General features: G+C 35.3%; 1 protein-coding gene across 5 annotated transcripts in view; it reads left to right on the top strand.

Moving 5' to 3' along the window:
• The window catches only part of DPP8 (dipeptidyl peptidase 8), a 57,205-nt gene that overhangs the window by 5,970 nt on the left and 26,318 nt on the right, over positions 1-24,917 (top strand). For all 5 annotated transcript variants that reach the window (XM_082647328.1, XM_082647331.1, XM_082647330.1 and 2 more), the window contains exons 4-11: positions 3,214-3,326; positions 15,652-15,825; positions 16,645-16,813; positions 20,364-20,474; positions 21,134-21,262; positions 21,818-21,879; positions 23,886-23,986; positions 24,651-24,828. In XM_082647328.1, the coding sequence (XP_082503454.1) occupies positions 3,214-3,326; positions 15,652-15,825; positions 16,645-16,813; positions 20,364-20,474; positions 21,134-21,262; positions 21,818-21,879; positions 23,886-23,986; positions 24,651-24,828 (1,037 nt within the window). The remainder of the gene's footprint in view (positions 1-3,213; positions 3,327-15,651; positions 15,826-16,644; positions 16,814-20,363; positions 20,475-21,133; positions 21,263-21,817; positions 21,880-23,885; positions 23,987-24,650; positions 24,829-24,917) is intronic.

Raw genomic sequence — 24,917 nt, 5'->3', positions numbered from 1 at the left:
TACAATAGTTGAAATGGAATCACAAGCCCATAAATTTTGGAGTTTCCTTCCTGTAGTCACGCTATTTTATTTTCCTAACCCAGAGCCTGAAGGCAATGAATGGTTGTTAGAATAAGGAAGAAAGGATGTGAGAGATGGGAACACTGGAGGAACTGAGGCCTGAGTTGAGTCCCACAGCTAGGGGTTGGGTGGGAAAGGAAGGGCTGAATAGCCAGAGATGTGTTTGAGGGCCGACCTGCTAATGTGCCTTTGTTTATTAAGTTTTTAAAAATAGGTTTTCTCCCCTCCTCCAAAGCTGTTTGACAATTTTTTTTTTAAAGAGATATTCTCTGCATGAGTCCACATTAGTAATTGTAGATTCATTTTTTTTTAAGCAACTCCAGAGTATTCCATTATATAATTGTGCCATCTTTTACTTAACCAGGCCTCTAATAATGGGCATTTAGGTTTTTCTATTTTGATATTAACAAAAAATGAGGGAGCAGATATCACTGTATTAGATCATTTTTGTACATATGTGAATTTACTTAATAGGACTAATTCCAAAGAGTGGAATTATTGGGACAAAAGGTGTACAGATTCTGAATTTGTATTGATACTGCCAAATTGCCCCTCCATTGAGGTTATAGAGTTTACATCCCTGCCAGCATTGTCTCAGAGTATTTCTCTACACCTGTACCAATAGTGAGTAATAAAACTTCTTTTTATCTTTCCCAGTCTGATTGGTGAACAGCAGTTCCTCACTGTAATTTTTTAAAATTATTATTGTTTTTTAATTGACATATAACATTATATTAGTTTCATGTGTACAACATAATGATCCGATATTTATATACATAGTGAAATGATCACTACAGTAAGTCTAGTTAACATCTGTCACCATACATAGTTATAGTTAATAAAAAATTTTCTTGTGATGAGAACGTTTAAGATTTATTCTCTTAGCAACTTTCAAATATGCAATATAGTATTGCTGTACATTATATCCCCATATTTCATTGTAGTTTTAATTTTCTTATGAGTGAGGTTGAGCATCCTTTCCCATATTTACAAGGCGTTTGTATTTCTTTTTCTGTGACTGATCTGTTTGTAATCATTGTCTATTTTTTATTGGGTTGTGGGTGCTTTTCTTATTGATATAAAGCACTTTTTTGTACAAGAAGGGAATTAACCCATTGTAGTATTTTTCCCTGAGATTTAATGTCTTTTGCCTTTAGTGCCTTTTGCCCTTCTGTAGAAATCTGTGATTTTTTTTTTTTGGTAGTTAAATTTTTACTTTTTATGTAGTTTTGCATCACATCTAGAAAGGCTTTCTCAGCTCCAAATTATATTTTTTGAAATCTTTATTTACTTTGGACTTCGTTTTGTTCCATTGATCTGTCTGTCAAATCAAGTGCCAATGTTATGCTGCTGTTACTATTATTATTTTTATCATAACTTTAGATGTTTTACTATTTTATAGTACTAGTCACCCTTCATCACTCTTTTTCATACTTTTCTTGATTATTTTTGTTTGCTTGTTTTTCTGTGAGAACTTAAAATTAGATTAGAGCTCCTTTCTCCCAATCCTATTTATGCTGTTTTAGGATTACATTATATTTATAGATGAAGTTAGGAAAATTGACAATCTTTATAAAATATTGAGCTTTTCAAGAAAGTTGTATGCCATTTCATTTGCTCAAGTCTTTTATATCCATCTGCATATTAATATTTTTCCATGTAAATCTGTTGTTTCAGAAATTTTAATATACTTCGGACACCAATAAATAGCAGTGTGTCAACAGGAAAGAAACAATGGGAAAAGGTCATTTTGTGTTTAACCAGAACTGGTGTGTGTGTGTGTACATAGAATGCGTTGGAAATTTTTATTGGTCAAGGTTGAAGCCAAGGAAGGCATTATGGAACAAGGAGCAGTTTTAAGAGGAGCATTTGAAGTGATTGTGGATGGCTCTCATTTGAGGGTAGATGAGAACCAGCTTTTTCATATTTGCAGGTTGAAAGCTCTTAGAAGGAAAAGGCTTAAGGAGGATATGATCATATTTTGTAAGATTATGAATGGTATGGATAAGTGACTACAGTCTTAAGAATTATGTAACAAAGTAACTCTGGAATGTACAAAATAGATCTAAGGCAAAACTAAGTGCTGAAGTAAATATCAGCTGGTACCTGACTTTTTACTCCAAAAGGCAACAAACTAAGAAAGGTTTAAGAAAAGTTTAGGATAATAAAAGGATAAAGGAATCTGTGGGTATTTGGAGAGTCATCCCCCACCTTTGCAAGGGTTAGCATGGAAGTTACCATGCCCTTACACAGACTGCTTTCTCTGCCATTATCAGAAACACAAGGCTGAGGATTTGTTCCACTAGAGAGAGTTTTTGTTCTTCCTGTGTGATTTATTTTCTCTTTCCTTCACTCTCCCCTAGCTTTTTTGGAAGTGATACCTTTCTAGCACCTTTTAGAGTAGAAGGACTTTGTTTTACTTTGAGTTTTCTTTGGTTCACCTCTTCATAACCATGTTGTATTTCTATTACTTCTCTTTGGTATGTAGTTTATTCTACACTGCTGTGATCTTCCCATTCAGTTATTGTATGATTTCACAGAATAGACCTATCTTCTACTTAGTGTAGACCTCTTTCTTTCACAATTCTCGAATAAAGGATAAAGAGACTTTTAACAAATCAGATATCAGATTCTGTGTTGTTTTAATATGAATGTACTTTCATTTGAAACTTATTAGTGATTATAGTGGTAGAACATTTATAGTGAAGAAAAACTCAAATTGTTAGACCTATGTATATTTCTAAGTAAATACTTTAAATGATTCATAAAAAGAAGAAGCTTGATAGTCTGAAGTTGTCACAAAGTACCCCCATTTGGAATCTAATGAGTCTATTGCCAACTTGTAAGACACTAACAATTAAAAAAAAAAAAACTAAAAGTGACACTTATCCTTATATCATCTTATACACTTTTATGTTTATTTTGAGAGGGACTAAAATTTGAATATCAAAAGGAAACCTGAGGATTTTTCTGGGAGCCTGAAGAAAATTACTGTGGCATATGGCATGTGCATCTCCTACTTGTTAACATTCATTATAGGTCCCATAGAGTACAAAATTTTGCAGTATATAGGAGGCATTATATACTTACTGCTATAATTGTGGTAGATTGCTATTTTTTAAAATAACAAAAAATGATTGTTTCCTTTTATAGCTATGTCTGGTGAGAACAGAGAAAATACACTGTTTTATTCTGAAATTCCCAAAACCATCAACAGAGCAGCAGTCTTAATGCTCTCTTGGAAGCCTCTTTTGGATCTTTTTCAGGTAGGGTTAAACATTGTTATTCCTATGATTTTGTGTATGTTTTTAGATATTACATTTGTTTAGGGACAGAAATTCAATTGGGGTTTTATATTTGAAGTAGATATGAATCAAAAGGAATTAAAACATTTTTATGTTTTTGCATGTATGACCATGAAATTTCATTAAATTCTCAATATCTGAAACTAGGGATAGTAGATATTACAATTCAGATTTTTTTTTTTTTTTTTTTTTGGCCGCCCAGTACGGCGCAGCATGTGGGATCTTAGTTCCCCGACCAGGAATCAACCTGTGTCCCCTGCAGTGGAAGGGTGGAGTCTTAACCAATGGTCCCTGGACCGCCAGGGAAGTCCCCAGATTGTTTTTTGGCTACCTTTCTCCCTGTTTAACTATCATTCTCGTCTACAAACTTGCTAGTTATGTAATTCTCACATTTTGGTGGAAGAGTTATTCACATAAAAGAAGTAATGTATATTTCCAGAAAGCTTTTTATTCAAATCTTTAAATTGAATTTTTAGTTCTAATATTTAGTAACAGTACTAATGTAAGGGTTAAATAAAGGTACTAAGTTCAGTTTTTTTTTTCTAAATAGCATAATTCAATTTATGTAAAATCAAAGGTTAGGTTTTTTTTTTTCTTCAATATTTTGTCTTTAGACAATATGTAAATGGTTCAAAACATCCCAAAAACAAGATGATAGTTTGGGTGTGATTGTTTGCCTTTTTAGTTCTCATTTATTATTTTTACATTGAGTATTGAATAGAATATTTGGACTAGGAACTAAAATGTGATATTTCTCTTAGGAAGTAAAACAAAACAAAACAAAACCTTCCATGACAATCATTTTGACTGCAACTATTTATCAGGGATGTTGTTTCTTACATTGGTTTGTGACTTTCCTTTAAAACAAAAAAATTCCTTATTCTAAGAACAGTGTGTAGAACTGAAATAATGGTAGTTTTCTCATGGAAAAGGTTGCAAATTAGTGAGTCAGAGTTGTTTTTTTTTTAAGCTTTATTATGGAAAATTTCAAACCATACAAAAGTAGAATCCTATGCAAACTAGTTTTAACAATTTTCAAATCTTTGCCATCAGTGTTTCACTGTAGCCTTACCAGTCTTCCCTCACAATCCCTATCCCCACTTCTCAGATTATTATTATTATTTTTTAGAGAGTTGGCATTCTTATTTATTTATTTATTTGGTTGCACCAGGTCTTAGTTGCAGCTCGCCAGCTCCTTAGTTGCAGCACATGGACTCCTTAGTTGCAGCAGGTGGGCTCCTTAGTTGTGGCTCCAGGACTTCTCAGTTGCGGCTTGCCGGCTCCTTAGTTGTGGCATGCGAACTCTTAGTTGCAGCATGCATGTGAGATCTAGTTCCCTGACCAGGGATTGAACCTGGGCCCCCTGCATTAGGAGTGCAGAGTCTTATCCACTGCACCACCGGGGAAGTCCCACATCTCGGATTATTTTTAAAGAGTTCCCAAATAGGTCATTTCACTCCTAAATAAGTCAGTATGTATCTCTAAAGAATATAGATTCTTTTTAGATATCATCACATCTTAAAAAATCATTGATCATTTCTTCATATAAAATATTCAAATTTCCCTGATTTTTAAATTTCTCTTTTTTTACACTTGATTTGTTAAATCAGAATCTAAGTAAGGTTCATATATTACAATTGATTGATAGGTTTCTTAAGTTTCTCTTACTTCTAATATATTGCTTTCCTTTCCATCCATTTTTTCCCCACTGCAGTTTATCTATTGAAGAAAGAGGGTCTGTTTTGCTGATTGTATTCCTGTGGTGTTATTTGATATGTTTTTCAGTCTCCTGTATTCTCTGTAAATATAAATAGGTAGTCAGATCTCAAAGCTTCATCAGACCCAGGTTTCCTCTTTTTTTCTCCCCCAATAATACTTTACAGATCAAAAGAATTGAAAGCAGGGCCTTGAACAAATAATTCTATACCCATATCCATAGCAGCACTATTCACAATAGGCAAAAGGCGGAAGTAACCCAAGTGTCCATGGACAGATGAATAAACAAAATGTGTCATATGTTGCGTTGGCCAAAAAGTTCATTCAGGTTTTTCCAGAACATCTTTTTTTTAATATATTTATTTATTTATTATTAATTTATTTTTGGCTGTGTTGGGTCTTCGTTGCTGCACGCAGGCTTTCTCTAGTTGCAGTGAGTGGGGGCTACTCTTCGTTGCAGTGCGTGGGCTTCTCATTGCGGTGGCTTCTCTTGTTGCAGAGCATGGGCTCTAGGCGTGTGGGCTTCAGGAGTTGTGGCACGTGGGCTCAGTAGTTGTGGCTTGTGGGCTCTAGAGCGCAGGCTTGGTAGTTGTGGCTCATGGGCTTAGTTGCTCCGCGGCATGTGGGATCTTCCCGGACCAGGGCTCAAACCCATGTCCCCTGCAGTGGCAGGCGGATGCTTAACCACTGTGCCACCAGGGAATTCCCTCCAAAACATCTTATGGAAAAATCTGAACTAACTTTTTGGCCAACCCAATACATGTGATGGAATATTCCTTCTTAAAAAAGAAGGAAATTGTGACACGTGCTGCAACATTGATGAACTATGAAGATATCATGATAAGTAAAATAAGCCAGTCACAAAAGACAAATACTGTCTGATTCCACTTACATGGGGTGCCTAAAGTAGTCAAATAGACTCCTAGAATGGTAGTTGACAGAGGCGAGGAGAAGGAAAAATGAGGAGTTGCTATTTAATTAGTTTAATGGGTATAGGGTTTCAGTTTTGCAAAATGGGAGAGTTCTGGAGATGGGTTGCACAGCCATGTGAGTATAGTTAACAGTAGTGAATGGTACACTTAAAAATTGTTAAGATAGTAAGTTTTATGTTATATATTTTACCACAATTAACAAAATAATATTTCATAGACGTTGTATGCCTCCATCAAAAGTCGTATAGAGCCTTATTTATCTTCTTGCAATGATAGCACCCTTTGATCATTACCTAGATCCATTATAAAACAGTGAAATTTTATCATTCCTTCTTCATTTATTAACTGAAAAACTTCTATAAAGAGAAAACTGCTATTCAACAACTATTCAGTTATTCTGAGTTCTAGTTCACAATAGAAAGGCAAGATGTTTCTTGTCCTTTATTTCCCATTTTTCAAATAATCTGTGTTCTACAGTCTTATATATGTGATCAGTTAGGGGTTTTGGAGGAGTTTTTGTATCTTTATAAACTTACAGTGTAAGCCTGTTTGGTATCTTTTGATCCATTGACAGTTATTATTCTTATTGTACAAATGTCTTATTTTTGGCTGTTGGAATCCCTTTCAACTTGACATGTCAAATCCTTTTGACGTGACCCTGGTAATAGATGATAGCGCTGTTGCTTTCTGCTGTGAAGATGTGTTATGATCATCTTTCACATTGCTTATCCCATGCTTAGAATCAGCCATTTCTCTCTAGTTCCTTTAGGGGAAAGTGGTGTTAAGAGACCATGATCTGGGTACTAGAGATGCTTATTATTATTGGGTTGTTAATCGTTTCTAGGTCTTTTTATTGGGCAAACTAGGGAATACATACATTGTGTGTGTGGGTGTGGGTGTGTGTGTGTGTTTGAAATGTACAGATCACCATGAAGTCATATCAATTCAGATAAGATATAAGGTCAGACTGATATATCCAGTTAAGATATTGCACTACAGGATTTTTCTTTAACCTCATTTATCCTACATACGAATTTTCTTTCTCTGGTGCCAAAGGTTCTGTTTTAAACAACAGTATGATTACTCATTTGCTTTACTCCATACTACACACAAAACAGTTTTAAAATAACAAATGAATCAGTGCTGATTACTTAACAGTAACTTGGAATTTGTCTTCTCTGTGTGGTCATGCTATCAGTTCTATACAATTAGATTCATTTGCTTCATTTTGTTTTCAAGTGTTAGGAATTCCTTTGTTTTTAATTTAATTTTTGTAGAAAATAGTTATATGGTTCCAAAGTCAGATCTACAAAACCAGAAGTATTCAGAGAAGCTCCTCATCTCCTCTACCCTATTTCTCTCCTTCTCCTTCTAGATAATCTTTGTGTTTTTAAATGGCTTATCCTTCTTTTTTAAAAAATATAAGTGACTACATAGATATTCCTATCCCCCATTAGATAAATAGTAACATACAGTATACATTTTCTCCACCTTGCAATTTTCAAATAACAATGTATCCTTCAAATCACTCCGTAAGAATATATAGTGAGTCCTCCATATCCACAGGTTCAGCATCCTTGGATGCAGAACTAAGCTGCATCCTTGGATGCAGCTGTACTAAGCCATTTTATAGTCTGAGGGACTTGAGCATCCACAGATTTTGGTATCCATGGGGGTGGGGGGTGTCCTAGAACCAATCCCTCACAGATTCTGAGGGACAACTGTATACATAATCTTTATTTCTTTTTACATCTGTGTTGTGTTGTACAGACAAATCATGTTCAACCAGTTCCCTCTTGATAGACATTTTAGTTATTTTCAATCTTTGTATTACAGATAGTAGTGCAGTAAAATGGCTTGGGCTTTTTACATTTTTGCCAGTGTAACTTTAAGCTAGATTCTTAGAACTGAAGTCACTGGACCAAAATGTATATGGTTTTGTAATTTTGCTAGATATTATCAAATTTTCTTCCATAGGAGCTGTGCCATTTTGAATTTCCATCAGTAAGGTATAAGTGTGCCTGTTTTCCCAGAGACTCTCCAACACAGTATGTGGTCAGACATTTGGATTTTTTTGCCAATCTGATAGATAGAAATGGTATACCAGTGTAGTTTAATTTGCTTTTCTTTTATAGGCAAAGTTAATCATCTTTTATCTCTAACCCATTTTTCTGTGGAGTGATTGGTCTTTTTCTTCATTTTTAGGAGGCTTTTATATACTGGAGATATTAATAACCCTTTGTCTGTGATATAGTTTCAGATATTTTCCTGAAGTTGTAATTTCTATTTTTACTTTATGGTGTCTGCGTGTGTGTGTGCGCACGCCATGTGGAAGATTTTTGTGTAATAAAATTTATCCATCTTTTTGGTATTGTTTCAAGAATTTGTGTCTTCTGTCATAGGACAGTTTTTCTACACCCAAGTTATAAAAGAATTTATCCATGTTTTCATCCAGTGCTTTATATGGTTTCTTACATGGTTTCATTTTTTAAAGCTTTATTGAGGTATAATTGGCATATAAAAAGCTGCAGATATTAAAGTGTACAATTTGATAGATTTGGATGTACATATGATGTACCTGTGAAACCCTTACCTCAGTCATTACCCTCAAAAGTTTCCTTGTACTGGCTTGTATTCTCCCCTACCCACCCATTCAGGGATATAGGCAGCCAATGTACCAGTCTTGCACAGTCCTTCATAAGATTTATCCCTAAGTATTTCATATTTCTTTATTCTATTGTAAATGGCTTTGTTTTCTAATTTCAGTTTCTGGTTGATCATTGCTAGTATTTTTTTTTAACTTTCTAAGTGCTTTCTCACTTTTGTTTTTTTTAATTGTAGTTGATTTACAATGTTGTGTTAGTTTCTGGTGTACAGCAGTGATATATATATATATATATATATATTCTTTTTAGATTCTTTTCCTTTAGAGTTTATTACAAGTTACTGAATATAGTTCCCTGTGCTGTACAGCAGGACCTTGTTGTTTATCTATTTTATATATAGTAGCTTGTATCTGCTAATCCCAAACTCCTAATTTATCCCTCCCCCACCTTTCCCCTTTGGTAACCATAAGTTTATTTTCTACGTCTGTGAGTCTGTTTCTGTTTTGTAAATAAGCTCATTTGTATCATTTTTTTTTATATTCCATGTATAAGTGATATCATTTATTTGTCTTTCTCTGTACTTCACTAGTGTGATCATCTCTCAGTCCATTCATGTTGCTGCAAGTGGCATTATTTCATTCTTTTTTTTATGGCTGAGTGGTATTCCATTCTGTGATGTATGTATATCACATCTTCTTTATCCATTCATCTGTTAGTGGACATTGAGGTTGCTTCTATGTCTTGGCTATTGTAAATAGTGCTGCTGTGAACAGGGTTTTTCTTTTTTAATTTGTTAATAACGGTAAAACAAAACATCACTTGATTGTTGAGTGTTAAACCAATCTTGCATTCCTGGGATAAAGCCCACTTGGTTCTAACTTATTATCCTTTTAAATATTGTTGGATTCAATTTGCTAATATTTTGTTTAGATTTTTTTATATCTATGTTCATGAGGAGTATTGGTCTGTAGTGTTCTTTTCTTGAAATTTGTCTGATTTTGGTAATAGTGTTATGCTAGCCACAGAATAAGTTGGGAGTTATTTCCTCCTTTTTAATTTTCTAGAAATTGTTTGGTAGAATTCACCAGTGATGCCATCTGGACCTGTAATTTTCTTTGTGGAAAGGTTTTTAACTACAAATTCCATTTCTTCCTTAGATGTAGTGCTATTCATATTATGTATTTCTTTTTGAGAAAACTTTGGTTGTTTGTGTCTATTAAGAAATGTTTCCATTTCATTTAAGTAATCAAATTTATTGGCATAAGTTTCATAATATTCCCTAATCTTTTCAATGTCTGTAAAATTTTTGGTGTTGTCCCTCTCTTATTCCTGATATTTTGTGTAATTTGTGTCTTCTCCACTCCCAGCCTTTTTTTTTCCTGATCAGTCTGGCTAAGGGTTTATCAGTTTGGTTTCATTTATTTTTCTCTGTCGTTTTGTTTTTTTCTCTTTCATCATTTTATGCTCTAAACTTTATTAATTCTTTTCTTATGCTTACTTTGGATTTTGTTTGTTTTCCTTTTTCTAGTTTCATAAGGTGGTAGCTGAGGTCACTAGTCTGAGACCTTTCTTCTTTTCTTATATAGGCACTTAATGTTATAAATTTCCCTTTAAGTACCACATTAGCTGTAGCACATACGTTTTGATATGTTGTGTTTCCATTTTCATTTAGTTCAAAATACTTCCTATTTCCCTTTAACCCATAAGTTATTTAGAAGTGTACTATATAGTTTCCAAATATTAGCATATTTTTCAGAAATTTGATTTCTAATTTAATTCCACTGTGATCCAAGAACATACTTTGTATGACTTAAATCTTTTCAATTTTTTAAAGTCTTGTTTTATGGCCCTGAATGTAGTCCATCCTTGTATGTATTCTCTGTTCACTTGAAAAGCATATATGTTCTGTTTTTGTTGGGTCTATAAATGACCATTAGATCAAATTGGTTTATTGTATTGTTAAAGTCTTCTATGTCTTTACTGATTTTCTATTTGTTCTATCAGTTATTGAGAGAGAATGTTGAAATCTCCAACCATAATTGTAGATTTGACTGTTTCTCATTGCAGTTCTATTAGTTTTTCCTTTAGCATATATTTTGAAGCTATGTTATTAGGGGTATAAGTGGATAGGATTGTTATATCCTATTCGTAAATCTACTGCTTTCTTAGTTTGAAATGACCTTCTTTATTTCAAGTAATATTCTTTACTCTGAAGTTTACTTTGATGTTAATATAGTCCCTCTAGCTTCCTTTTGATTACTGTTAGCATAGAATAAGCTTTTCCATTAAAAAAATTTTTTTACTGGCTTTGTTGAGATATAATTCAAATACCATACAATTCACTCAAAGTATACAATTCAATAGTTTTTAAGTGTATTCAAAGGGTTGTGTCACCATCATCACCATCTAATTTTAGAACTTTCTGTCATCTGCAGAAGAAACCCATTAGCAGTCATTCCCCATCCTTTCACCCTCTGTACCCCCAGGCCAACGCAACCACTAATCTACTTTGAGTCTCTATAGATTTGCCTATTCTGAACATTTCATACAAATGGAATTGTATAATATGTGGGCCTTAATGACTGGTTTCTTTCTCTTAGCACAGTATTTTCTGGATTCATTCACACTATAGCAGGTAATAATGCTTCATTTATTTTTATGACTGAATAATATTCCATTGTATGGCTAGACTACATCTTATTTATCCATCAGTTTATGGATAAAGTTGGGTTGTTTCAGCTTTGGAGCTTATATGAATAATGCTGCTTTTAACATTCAAATGCAAGATTTTGTATAGATTTGTTTTCAGTTCTCTTGGGTATATATCTAGGAGTGGAATTACTGGGTTATGTGGTAACTCTGTGTTTACATTTTTAAGGAACTACTAAATTGCTTTCCATAGCAGCTGCATCATTTTACATTCCCACCAGCTATGTATAAGGGTTCTAATTTCCTACATTCTCACCAACACTTGTTGTTGTCCGTCATTTTGATTATAGCCATCCTAACGGATGTGAAGTGATATCTCATTGTTATTTAATTTGCATTTCCCTAATGACCAGTAATGCTGACCATTTTTTCATGTGTTTATGGGCCATTTGTATACCTTCTTTAAAGAAATGTCTGGGGAGGGCTTCCCTGGTGGTGTAGTGGTTAAGAATCCGCCTGCCAGTGCAGGGGACACGGGTTCAAGCCCTGGTCCGGGAAGATCCCACATGCCGTGGAGCAGCTAAGCCCGTGCGCCGCAACTACTGAGCCTGCGCTGTAGAACCCGCAAGCCACAACTACTGAGCCCATGTGCCACAACTACTGAAGCCCGCACACTTAGAGCCCATGCTCCACAACAAGAGAAGCCACAACAATGAGAAGCCCAAGCACTGCAACGAAGGGTAGCCCCAGCTTGCTGCAACTAGAAGGAAGCCCACATGCAGCAACAAAGACCCAAAGCAGCCAAAAATAAATATAATTAATTAATTAATTTTTTAAAAAAGAAAAGAAATGTCTGGGGAATTCCCTGGTTATCCAGTGGTTAGGACAATGCACTTCCACTGCAGGGAGCCCGGGTTCGATCCCTGCTCGGGGAACTAAGGTCCGGCAAGCTGCATGACGAGGCCTAAAAAAGGTCTGTGCAAGTCCTTTGCCATTTCAAATTGGGTCTTTTTAATGTTGAATTGTAAGAGTTCTTTATGTATTCTAGATACTGGACTTTCTTTTCTCCCATTCTGTGGGTTGTCTTTTTATCTTTTTCTTTAATTGCAGTAATCATTAATTTATTAGTAGAAAATCAGTCATAATTACCTTTGGCAAGTATTTAGTACTATAATCATTAATTTAAATCTATACATTTAAACACATTTTGATCTCTCCTTTATCGAGATAAGACATTTTTGTTACTTCCCCTTTTTTCTATTCTTCATTTACCTTACTCTGAAGTTCTTATACCTTCATTTTAAAAAATTGTGGACATGATACATATAATATAAAATGTATCATCTTAACCATTTTTGAGTGTACATTAGTACATCAGTGGCATTAAGTACATTCACATTGTCGCAAGCATCACCACCATCCATCCACAGAGCTCTTTTTGTCTTGCAAAACTGGAATACTGTACTCATTAAACAATAACTTCCCATTACCTCTCTGCCAAGCCCCTGGCAACCACCATTCTACTTTCTGTTCCTATGAGTATGACTACTCCAGGTGCCTCATAGAAGTAGAATCATACAGTATTTGTCCTTTTGTGACTGGCTTATTTCACTTAGCATAATGTCCTTAAGGTTTATCCGTGTTGTAGCATATGTCAGAATGCTAAATATTATTCTATTGTATGTATATACCTCATCTTGTTTGTGTATTCATCCATTAATAGACACTTGAATTGCTTCTACCTTTTGGCTATTATAAATAATGCTCCTATGAAGATGGGTATACAAATATCTTTTCATGTCCCTGCTTTCGATTCTTTTAGGTATATACTCAGAGGTGGAATTGCTGGATCATATGATAGTTCCATTTTTATATTTTTGAGGAACTGCCATACTGTTTTCCATGCACCATTTTACATTCACACTAGCAGTGCACAGGAGTTCCAGTTTCTCCACATCCTTGCCAGCACTTACTATTTTCTGGCTTTTTAATAGGAGCCATCCTAATGAGTATGAGGTAGTGTCTCATTGTGGTTCGATTTGCTTTTCCCTAATGATTAGTGATGTTGAACATCTTTTCATGTACTTATTGGCCATTTGTATATCTTCTTTGGAGAAATGTCTAATCAAGTCTTTTGCCCACTTTGTTAACCAGGTTGTTAGCAGTTTTTGTTGTTTACTTTCTTGATAATGTCCTGTTGTTTGAATAGGGACCACCAAAAGGATATGTCCAAGTCCTAAAAGTGTCTGTGAATGTGATCTTGTTTAGAAATAGGGTCTTTGCAGATGTAATTAAGTATCTAAAGATGAAATAATTCTGGATTTAGGGTGGGCCCTAAATGCAATCATTGATTGCAAACTACTGAGTAGAGTTTCCTGTGCTATACAGTAGGTCCTTATTAGTTAACTGTTTTATATATAGTAGTGTGTATATTTCAATCCCAATCTCCCAGTTTATCCCTCCCCACCCCCCTTACCCCCTGGTCACCATAAGTTTGTTTTCTATGTCTGTAACTCTGTTTCTGTTTTGTAGATAAGTTCATTGGTACCCCCTTTTTTTTTAGATTCCACATATAAGCGATACCATATGATATTTGCCTTTGACTTACTTAACTCAGTATAACAATCTCTAGGTCCATCCATGTTGCTGCAAATGGCATTATTTTGTTCTTTTTTATGGCTGAGTAATATTCCATTGTATATATGTACCACATCTTCTTTATCCATTCCTCTGTTGATGGACATTTAAGTTGCTTCCATGTCCTGGCTATTGTAAATAGTGCTGCAGTGAGCACTGGGGTGCATGTATCTTTTTGAATTATGTTTTTTTCCGGATATATAAACTTGGCTACTTTTATTTTTTTTATTTTTTAAATATTTATTTATTTATTTTTTACTTTGGCTGCACTGGGTCTTTGTTGCGACGTACGGATGCGGGCTTAGTTGCCCCATGGCATGTGTGGATCTTAGCTCCCTGACCAGGGATCTAACCTGCGTCCCCTGCATTGGAAGGTGGATTCTTAACCCCTGGACCACCAGGGAAGTCCCTGAACTTGGCTACTTTCAAAGTATTAGTCCTTTGGGAGTTGCCTGGCAGTCTGGTGGTTGGGACTCTGCGCTTCCACTGTGGGGGGCCGGTGTTTGATCCCTGGTCAGGGAACTAAGATCCCGCAAGCCATGGCACGGCCAAATAAAATAAAATAACATAACATAACATAAAATAGTGTTAGTCCTTGGTAGCAGAAACCATGTCTGTTTCCCTTATTTACCATTCCTTTATTTATCCCCTTATTTATCATAAAGAACTCTTAGTGAGGGAAGATGTGGATGTAAATTTTTAAAACTAGCACTTATTAGATTTTTATATATATATATATTTAAATTTTATATATGTGTCAAATAATATTTTTAGTTTGGGAAGGTCCTTCTTCATCATCAATCATTGATTACAAATATTCTTTGAGGGAGATTTTAACAGATGCTTTAGGTAGGAAAGCAAAAATCAGATTCTGCTCTCAAGTTGTTTTTTTTTAATCTATTTCTAGTCAGAAATACTGAAAAAAAGTGAAAAACAAAACCATAGCCAAATGAGTAAAAGAGATAGTAACTCATATAAATTTCAAAGAAGAGATCACTACACCATAGTGCATCAGGAAACTTTCCTGGCCAATGTTGAATTAAGGCTAAGGTTTTGGGACATCAGTAAAACTTGGATGGATAGAAAGAAAAATGGCCTCGGGTCGGGGGGGGGGTGATGGAACAAAGGCCAGGAGCAGAACACCGCATATTGGGTTTTACCTCAGTGGTGTGACAAGCCTGACCTAAGGTTTTATTAAAGCAGAATTAGTGGATTAGTGGAAAGGTACTAATGACAGCTGATATTTGAGAACTTTACTCTGTGCCAATCATTGTGCTAAACATTTTACATATTTTTATCTAAGTTAAATTTCACAAAGCTGAAGTAGATGATTTATTACTACTTCGAAAGTGAAGAAAATTACTTTTGAAGAAATTAAACTACTTGCCCAAAGTCAGACTTCTAATGAGAGTCAAAGCCTAGATTCAAACTGCTTGACTTCAGAGTCTGCTCTTAAGTGCATGCAGAACTGCTATATTACATTTAAGTTGTAGAAGATCTTGAATGCCAAGCCAAGGTGATGAGACTTAATTCTTGCTCTCTAATGTATACAGTAATCGTCTAGGGACCCTTTACCAAGAAATTTTTCAGCAGACTTCCTGAAATTAATCTGTTTAAAGTTGCTGGCAAATTTTGGAATCACTCAAAATGTAAACCCAGTAATATTGGAGATGCTAGAATTTCAGTGCTAAAAGCAAAAAGCCACCTTTCAGAAGACTGGAATGTGAGACTTTCTTTCTGTATTAGGCAACACTGGACTATGGAATGTATTCTCGAGAAGAAGAACTATTGAGAGAAAGAAAACGAATCGGAACAGTTGGAATTGCTTCTTATGATTATCACCAAGGAAGTGGAACATTTCTATTTCAAGCTGGTAGTGGAATTTATCACGTAAAAGACGGAGGGCCACAAGGATTTACTGTAAGTTGATGTTACTACTTGATAAATCTGTTTTTGGGTCCTGAGGTTATTTGTGTCCAAATCAGAAAGGTAATTAAACAAACTAAAAAATTCTTTTCACTAATTGTGTACTACTAATTTAGTAGTAAAGAAAACAAGAAATATGGGTATTAATTTCCAATTTTAAGAATTAATAATTTTTTCAGTGACATTAGTATACAATTTTTAAAATGCTAAAAATACTTGCTGTGTAGGAAGAATTAGTAAAGGGCATCAGTGCCATTTTTTGAGTAAGTGCTGAGGTGGATTTTCGAAGATAATGATATCACAGGGCAATCCCTCTGTGGTTCCCCTAAAAGCTTGATTCATCTCAGTAAATGGTTTTAAATGTTTGATTTTATTCTAGGCAATTTTAATGTGATATCAGAACTATTCTTCTGATAGAATTGTGATGATTCTAGCTTTCATTACATTTTTATGAGCAAATTATTTTATACTGGTAAAATTAATTAGAAATATTTAATAAGTGAAATAGTCAAATAAGTGTTTAATAAAAGCATGTAACAAACGATAATTACTCTGTTTAAACAGATTTGGACAACAGAATTTATGAAGTGCTCTTATTTTGTCTTTATTTCTGCTCCTGTTATGCTTATTAATTCATAGAAAAAAAATGAGTCCTCTCTTATAAGTTAAGGCATATGAAAGTACATTTTTCTGGAGAGCAGTTATTATAGTTGATATTGTACTTGGGATTATTATTCGTTTTATAGGAAGGGCGCTGGTAAACAAATATGTATCAGCCTGATACTTGCCTTTAAATGTTGTTTACTTTTCTAGCAACAACCCTTACGGCCCAATCTAGTGGAGACTAGTTGTCCCAACATTCGGATGGATCCAAAATTATGCCCAGCGGATCCAGACTGGATTGCTTTTATACATAGCAATGATATATGGATATCCAACATTGTAACGAGAGAAGAAAGGAGGCTTACGTATGTGCACAACGGTAATTCAAGTTCTTCAAATCTACTTTCCTGAAAAGTATTTTTAAAATTTAATTTGCTTTTGCTTACATTTTCCAATTGAAACTTGCTGGGTGATCTTTATATTTTAAACTTAAATCTTTAAAATGAAAAAAGACAAAAGTACAGTGGATAACTGGTATGTACCACCTATATAATGCTCCCTTGTTTTAAGGGTCATTTTCAGACAGCACAACAGTAGCACCTCTGATCTGGTTGTTCTTTTAGCCTAATAAGACCAGCAGAATTTTCCCCAAAACTGTTCTTTTTTTTTTTTTTTAATTTGTATTTTTGGTTGTGTAGAGTCTTAGTTGTGGCACACGGGATCTTCGTTGCAGCATGGGGATCTTTCGTTGCGGTGCTCGGGCTCTTTGTTGCGGTGCACAGGCTTCTCTCTAGTTGTGGCGTGCGGGTTCCCTCTCTAGTTGTGGTGAGCAGGCTCCAAAGCGCGTGGGGTCTGTAGTTTGCGGCTCACGGGCTCAGTTGCCCTGTGGCATGTGGGATCTTAGTTCCCCGGCCACAGATCGAACCTGCGTCTCCTGCACTGAAAGGCAGATTCTTTACCACTGGACCACCAGGGAAGTCCCAAAACTGTTCTGATTAAAATAAAATTTAATTTTAAAAATTAATCTTGTTTTTAGGGAAACAAACAGAAAAATCTAGTACACACTATAAGAACTACTTAAAGTTTTTTTTTTTGCAGAGCCTGCTTAGTTATTTTGTCCTAATAGGAAAAATAAAACTTTCTGTATTGTGGAAATACTTAATTTTTATTCAAGTGACTATAATAATGCTAAGCAGTACTGAAAGCACAGAAAAGATGTGTATGTTTTTCTCCAAAGCTTTTATACAAATGAAAGATGGGAAATAGTGTACTGCTTTTTTTTTTTTGAACATGTGAAATAGACCATTTTTTTAAATTTCTAATTAATTTTTGGAGGGCTGCATTGGATCTTTGTTAATGCGCGCGGGCTTTCTCTAGTTTTAGCGAGCAGGGTCTACTCTTCGCTGCGGTAACTTGCAGAGCACGGGCTCTAGGCGTGCAGGTTTCAGTAGTCTTGGCTCATGGGCTCTAGAGCGCAGGCTCAGTAGTAGTGGCGCACGGGCTTAGTTGCTCCGCAGCATGTGGGATCTTCCTGGACCAGGGATCGAACCCGTGTCCCCTGCATTGGCAGGCGGATTCTTAACCACTGCGCCACCAGGGAAGCCCTAGATAGAAAGGTAGGTAGAGGGTAAGCAACATCACTCTTACCCCTCTTATTCACAGTAGGTTTCCACGTGAAAGTCCCCTTTGGGGTGGGTGTAGTCGGTTGGCATGTGCATTTGTTTATTCTCTGCCTCCTATAATAGAGGAATTTAAAGGTAACTTAATACCAACCTCTACTCTCAAAGGACATATCTCATTGGGAGAACAAGATGATACCATTTATTCATCTAATTAATCTTAGTAATTGAGGTCTGTAGTAAGTGATAGGGAGATATAAATGAGCGATACATAGTCTCACATCTAAAGGAGAACAAAATACAAAGCAGTATGGAAGGTATAACTTTGGAGTAGTTGAAAGATCCAAGGAAACTGAGTGCTGGTTTTGGCTATATCATTAATTCCAAAATTCAGGAACTCTGAAAACTGAGGTTAGTTTTCATTAGGTTGGTGCTAAAACTCATTTGGTGGCAAAACCTGACCTGAACTGACCTGAGGATATTTATAATCTTAATCCTACTTAGTGTGCCTATTCCTAAATTTGCTGCAGGAATATTAGTATATTTGAATACAGGGTATTTGATTACCCTGCTGGAGAGTGACATAATTATGCGTAGATGTATGAATATGAAAAAATCCCCCTAATTCTGAGTTCGAAACACTTCTGGACTCAAAATTTTTGGATAAGGGGTCATTGGTTCATATTGCACATTTGTTTCAGACAACATACCGAAAATACAGATAAGAGAACATAATACAGTGAAACCTGCCTATAAAATTAAAATCACTGCGAGATATTACTACACACCCGTTAGAACACCAAATGTTGGAGAGGAATTTTCATACATTGGTAGTAAGAGTATAGAATAATACAGATACTTTGGAAAACTGTGTGGCAGTTTCTTATAAATTTAAAGATAAATTTTTTACAGTACCCAGCCATTCCAGTCCTAGGTCTTTATTCAAGAGAAAGGAAAACACATGTCCACATAGATTCTTACACAAGAATAATCATAGCATCTTTATTCATAATAGCAACTAGAAGCTGCTCAGATGTCCATTCACAGATGAATGGATAAAAGAACTGTGGTATACAATGAAATACCACTCAGCAACAAACATACTGTGTTTGTTGCTGAGTGTATACTGTATGATTTCACTTACATGAAATTCTGGAATATTCAAAACTAACCTATGGTGATAGAAATCAGATCAGTGGTTGCTTCTGAGGCAGGAATGGACATTGACTGGGAAGGGGCATGAGAAAACATTCTGGGGTGTTGGAAATATTCTGTGTCTTGATAGCGTGTGGTTATGCAAGTATATGCATTTTTCAGAGTAAACAGTACACTTAAGATTTTGTAAATTATAAAGCAATTCTTTTTAAAAAGGTTGTTCATAGTCTCACTATTTGGAGAGGACCACATTTTGATTTATATCCTGACACTTTAAAAAATATGTATTTGTATTACACTTTTATAAATGGAATCAATATACATGTCATTTAGTAATATGCTTTTTTAAATTCAAGTATATTGTAAACATTTTCCCATGTCATGAAATCTTACATAATTATGGCTTTGTAGTTTTTTAGATTGACTGATTGATTTCGGCTGCGCCAGGTCTTAGTTGCGGCGTGCAGGCTTAGTTGCGGCGTGCATGCATGTGGGATCTAGTTACCTGACCAGGGCTTAAACCCAGGCTCCCTGCATTAGGAGTGTGGAGCCCTACCCACTGGACCACCAGGGAAATCCCTAGATTTTGTTTTTAAAGCAAGAGTTCCCTTCAGACTATTTGCTGGAAACCTAGGTGTAAAACAGATAAAAGCTCATCTGCTTTGGTTAAATAAGAGGAAGGGGAGGGAGGAGAAATGGTGAATTACATGATCTGTTAGACCCCATTCTCGGTCTAAAGATGTGCTTCTCTGTGTAGGAGAGTAAAAAGTCACCATGACCCTTTACATGTATTCTTTTTCCCATGGTCCTAGCTAAATGGGAAAATAATAACTAACATTTATGGAACACATACTATGGCTCAGGCTTTTTTCTAAGTACTTTATGTAAAATAACTCATTTAATCCTCATAACAACCATATAAGGTAGGTTCTTATTCCCATTTATAAATGGGTACTGCAGTGGAACGTGATCAGGTGCTTTGTCCAGGGTCAGTCATTTAGTAAATGATGGAACTCAGTTTTGAATTCAGTCCATTTAGCTCCACAGTTCACCACTATACTATAGCTGCCTTTCAGAATAAATGGAATCATTCTGCTTTGTACCTATGAAAAGATAGAGAACTTCTGTGATAATTTTGCTTTTATGTTTGTCTAGAGCTAGCCAACATGGAAGAGGATCCAAGATCAGCTGGAGTTGCTACCTTTGTTCTTCAAGAAGAATTTGATAGATATTCTGGTTATTGGTGGTGTCCAGAAGCTGAAACAAGTAAGAGGCTTCAAAATAATATATTACAGGTCAATTAAAGTATTATGAGATTCAACTACCAATTAGTTAACTGCACAGATTCTTAAAATAGATTCTGAAGTGATGAAGATTGGATCCTACCAGTAGTTATTTAGAATATTCAGGCTATATCTCACCATAATGAGTTCTCATAAAAAACAGGTGTATTGTGGTTCAGTACCCCAAGTCCTTCAACTCTCCTTGCCAGTTTTTCATCTAGAAGCTGGTTGGTGGCAACATTGGTGGCAAAATAAAAAATACCACCCCTTAATGGGAGTTGCTATAAAAAACATAGGATTGACTAGAGTCTGCATGAACAGATGGCCAAATTAGTGTATGAATGGATCAGAAAAAAAGAGCACAAATTCCTCCTTTTTCTTGGTGTATTCACAAGGATTTTACTAGCTGAGAAACAGCTCTCTAAAGCAGTAGCTTTCAAACTTTTTGACTGTGATCTGGTTAGAAATTTGTTTTACATTCTAGCTTAATACATTGTACATATACTCTATACATAAAAGGCAGCATGTTTTATGTGTAAACTGTTTTTCGCTATGGGAGATATAATACTAGAGGGAATGGTCGATTATGATTACTTTCTGGCATAATTCTCCTAAATTTTCAATATTTAATTTCCTTTTAAGCTCCCAGTGGCAGTAAAATTCTTAGAATTCTGTATGAAGAAAATGATGAATCCGAAGTGGAAATTATTCATGTTACATCCCCTATGTTGGAAACAAGGAGGGCAGATTCATTCCGTTATCCTAAAACAGGTACTGTATTCCATTGGCATTTATATTCACTCATTCCTGCTTTTCAAACAAGATTCTTTCTGCATTCATCCAAAGGTATGGTCAACATGGATATTTTACAGATTTAGTAAGGATGGATTGTTTAAGTGTCTCTGAAGTAGGTTTTTTAATTACAGGCTGATCCTTTTTAATTATTTCAAAGGTGAGGAAGTGCACAAAACTGATTATTTCAAGAAATGAATAAAGAAGTACTTTTGCTAGGAAATAAAGATTTTTAAGGGATTATGTTCTTAATAAATTAGTAATTTTTTCCCATATTGCTATTTACAGCATTTCAATTGTGAAATGATATGAATTCCCCTTCATTACGAACTAACTCTTGATGTTTTTCAGCTTTTTTTTATAGCCATATTAAAAATTATGAATTGAAAAGGAGTTTTGAGATTCTTATGCAATAAAGTCCTGACTATATGCAACATTCCTCATTTGACTAAAGTATAAAAAGGATTGATCTGGCAAAATTCGTTTGAATAATTTTGGATATGCATTACTATTCATTTATGTCTCTTTCTAAAGGCACAGCAAATCCAAAAGTCACTTTTAAGATGTCGGAAATACTGATTGATGCTGAAGGAAGGGTAAGTATAAAATGTTAACTTTTTGTATCATTTGACTCGTCTGTCAGTAGAGATTTTAGATATGCTTTTTTATTTTTTGGACTTGTTGAACTTGCTGAGACATCTACAGATCATGATTTCAGGTTGACCTAATTTTCTACTTTGAAAACTTTCTGCTGGTTCCCAAGATAGGAATATAGGGATATGCATATTTACCACTCCTTTCCAGTATTTTTCCTCTTTGCCTGTGTTAATTCTCCAGATCAGTATTTCTTAAATAGTGGTTACTAACTGGTGAGTCACCTTCTGTGTTGAATAGATGTCTACAGTAGATTAAATATCCCTCATTTCTTTAATACTGCTACTTTCCATTTGGACAGATGCTTATAAGCTAAATGCACACAAAATTAATTTAAAAACAGTCTTCTCTGTTAGACTTTTTTAACAACTTTATTGAAGTATAATTATATATATATATATACACACACACACACACACACACACACACACACAGTTTAAATATTTATTTATTTATTTGGCTGCACAGGTTCTTTTTAGTTGTGGCACGTGGGGTCTTCGTTGCCGCGTGCAGGATCTTTTTTAGTTGTGGCATGTGGGATCTAGTTCCCTGACCAGGGATCGAACCTGGGCCCCCTACACTGTGAGTGCAGAGTCTTAACCACTGGACTGCCAGGGAAGTCCCTGAAATATAATTCACATACAATACAATTCACTCATTTAAAGTTTAAAATGGCCTTTTAATGTCCTCCCAGCCGAATGGCCTTTATATTCACAGAATTGTGCAGCCATCACCACAGTCAATTTTAGAACATTTTCATTACCCCTGAAAGAAACTCACATCCCTTAATCATCACCCCCAAACCTTTCCATGCCCCACAACCCTGGGCAACCACTAATCTACTTTGTATCTATGGATTTGCCTATTCTGGACATTTCTTATAAATGAAATCATACAGTATCTAGTCTGAGTTCTTTCACTTAGCATCATGTTTTCAAGCACTAATCATGTTGGCACCACGTAACAGCATTTCACTGCTTTTTATCGCCCAAAAATATTCCATTGTATGGATATACCACATTTTATTTATCCTAGCCATCCTAGTGGATTTGAAGTTGCACCTTACTGTGGTTGTTTTTTTTTTAATTAATTAATTTATTTATTGGCTGTGTTGGTTCTTCCTTGCTGCGTGTGGGCTTTTCTCTAGTTGCAGCGAGCAGGGGCCACTCCCCGTTGCGGTGCGTGGGCTTCTCACCGGAGTGGCTTCTCTTGTTGCAGAGCACAGACTCTAGGCGCACAGGCTTCAATAGTTGCGGCAGTGGGCTCAGTAGTTGTGGCTCACGGGCTTTGTTGTTCTGTGGCATGTGGGATCTTCCCGGACCAGGGCTCGAACCCGTGTCCCCTGGCAGGGGGACTCTTAACCACTGTGCCACCAAGGAAGCCCCCTTACTGTGGTTTTGATTTACATTTTTCTGATACATTTTTCTGATGGCTAATGATGTTGAGCATCTTTTCATGTGCTTATTGGCCATTTGTATATCTTCTTTGGAGAACTGTCTATTCAGATCCTTTGTCCATTTTTTTAAAAGTATATTTAAAATTGTGTTAGACTATTAAGGGAAAAAAGTTTGCTTACTCAGGACCATTTCACTAATATATTACAAAAATAGTATTTTAAGCTAAAATAAAAGGAACTACAGACTATTAGTTTTCTTAGATAATAGAGTCTATAAAGTGATTAAAATCTGATTTAACCAGTTATTATCAAGAGTTCTGTTAGTATAAACTCACGGGAAAAGACGTTTAGACTATGCTGATTCTTGTAGTTAGAACTTTTTAGGTGTAAGAGCACCAGTATAGGTAACCCATGACTTACTGCTGGTTTTGTTAATCCTGTGTACCTAAGACTGAAAAAGTATGCTGTTAAAGATAGTGATTTAAGTAGACCAATAAGCTAGTTACTTATCTCAGTTTTCTATAACTAGATTCCTTTTTTCTTTTTTAATAGCTTATAGATGTCATAGATAAGGAACTAATTCAGCCTTTTGAGATTCTGTTTGAAGGAGTTGAATATATTGCCAGAGCTGGATGGACTCCAGAGGGAAAATAGTGCGTATGTTAAATTGCCACTTCTTTACAAATAATTTAGGACCCAGAACTGTCTGTGCTGTTAGGTTTTCCTTTCCGTTGGAGCTGCCTTCACATGTAAATTTGAAGTGTAGATAGTTCTGCACAAAGAATTTTTCCTGAACTAAGTGGACTTGTAATCCTATAATCATAGGTGCATTGCATTTTAATTCTGTGTCTTAGCCAGTCACAGTTTCACAGTGTTATTTGTGGTTAAATTGTATGACTTTTAGGCTCACATATAAGTATGTATTTTTTTAATTGGATAATTAAGCGGAAACATTTGTAGAGCCTTATGTGAAGATGATTACATGTAGTTCCTGTGTCTAATGTGGACAACAGGAGTTTCACGAGGCATTTATCGACATTAAAGGGAGAAAACAATTTCAAAGGCCATCTGTGATTTTGGAAATTTAAAGAAAACTACTTTTAAAAACTCTACTCAAGCTTAACTTTTAAAAATAAGTGTAGAATAAGCTAATACTTTTAATTAGCCGTTTGTAAGTGATAATTTAACATATACTAAAGCAATACTTTCATTGTGATTATAGAAATAACTGATGGGTGCTAGGGGAAAGATTAGTGGAATATTCATTTTCTGAAGAGTGTGCTTTATTTTGTGCTTTTCTTTTGTTTATTTAAATAGTGCGTGGGCTATCCTACTAGATCGCTCCCAAACTCGCCTACAGATAGTGTTGATCTCACCTGAATTATTTATCCCAGTAGAAGATGATGCCATGGAAAGACAGAGACTCATCGAGTCAGTACCTGACTCTGTGACGCCACTGATTATCTATGAAGAAACAACAGACATCTGGATAAATGTATGCATGTTTTCTTGTACTTGGTTTGAATATTTTCTCAGAATGCTAAAGCAAATGAAGCTCGATAGGAAACTATCCAAATGAATTTT

Source organism: Grampus griseus (genome assembly GCF_964374135.1).
Source record: "Grampus griseus genome assembly, chromosome: 2".
Classification (NCBI taxonomy): domain Eukaryota; kingdom Metazoa; phylum Chordata; class Mammalia; order Artiodactyla; family Delphinidae; genus Grampus; species Grampus griseus.
Note: the sequence above shows the minus strand (reverse complement) of the source record. Positions and strands in the feature narration are given on the sequence as shown.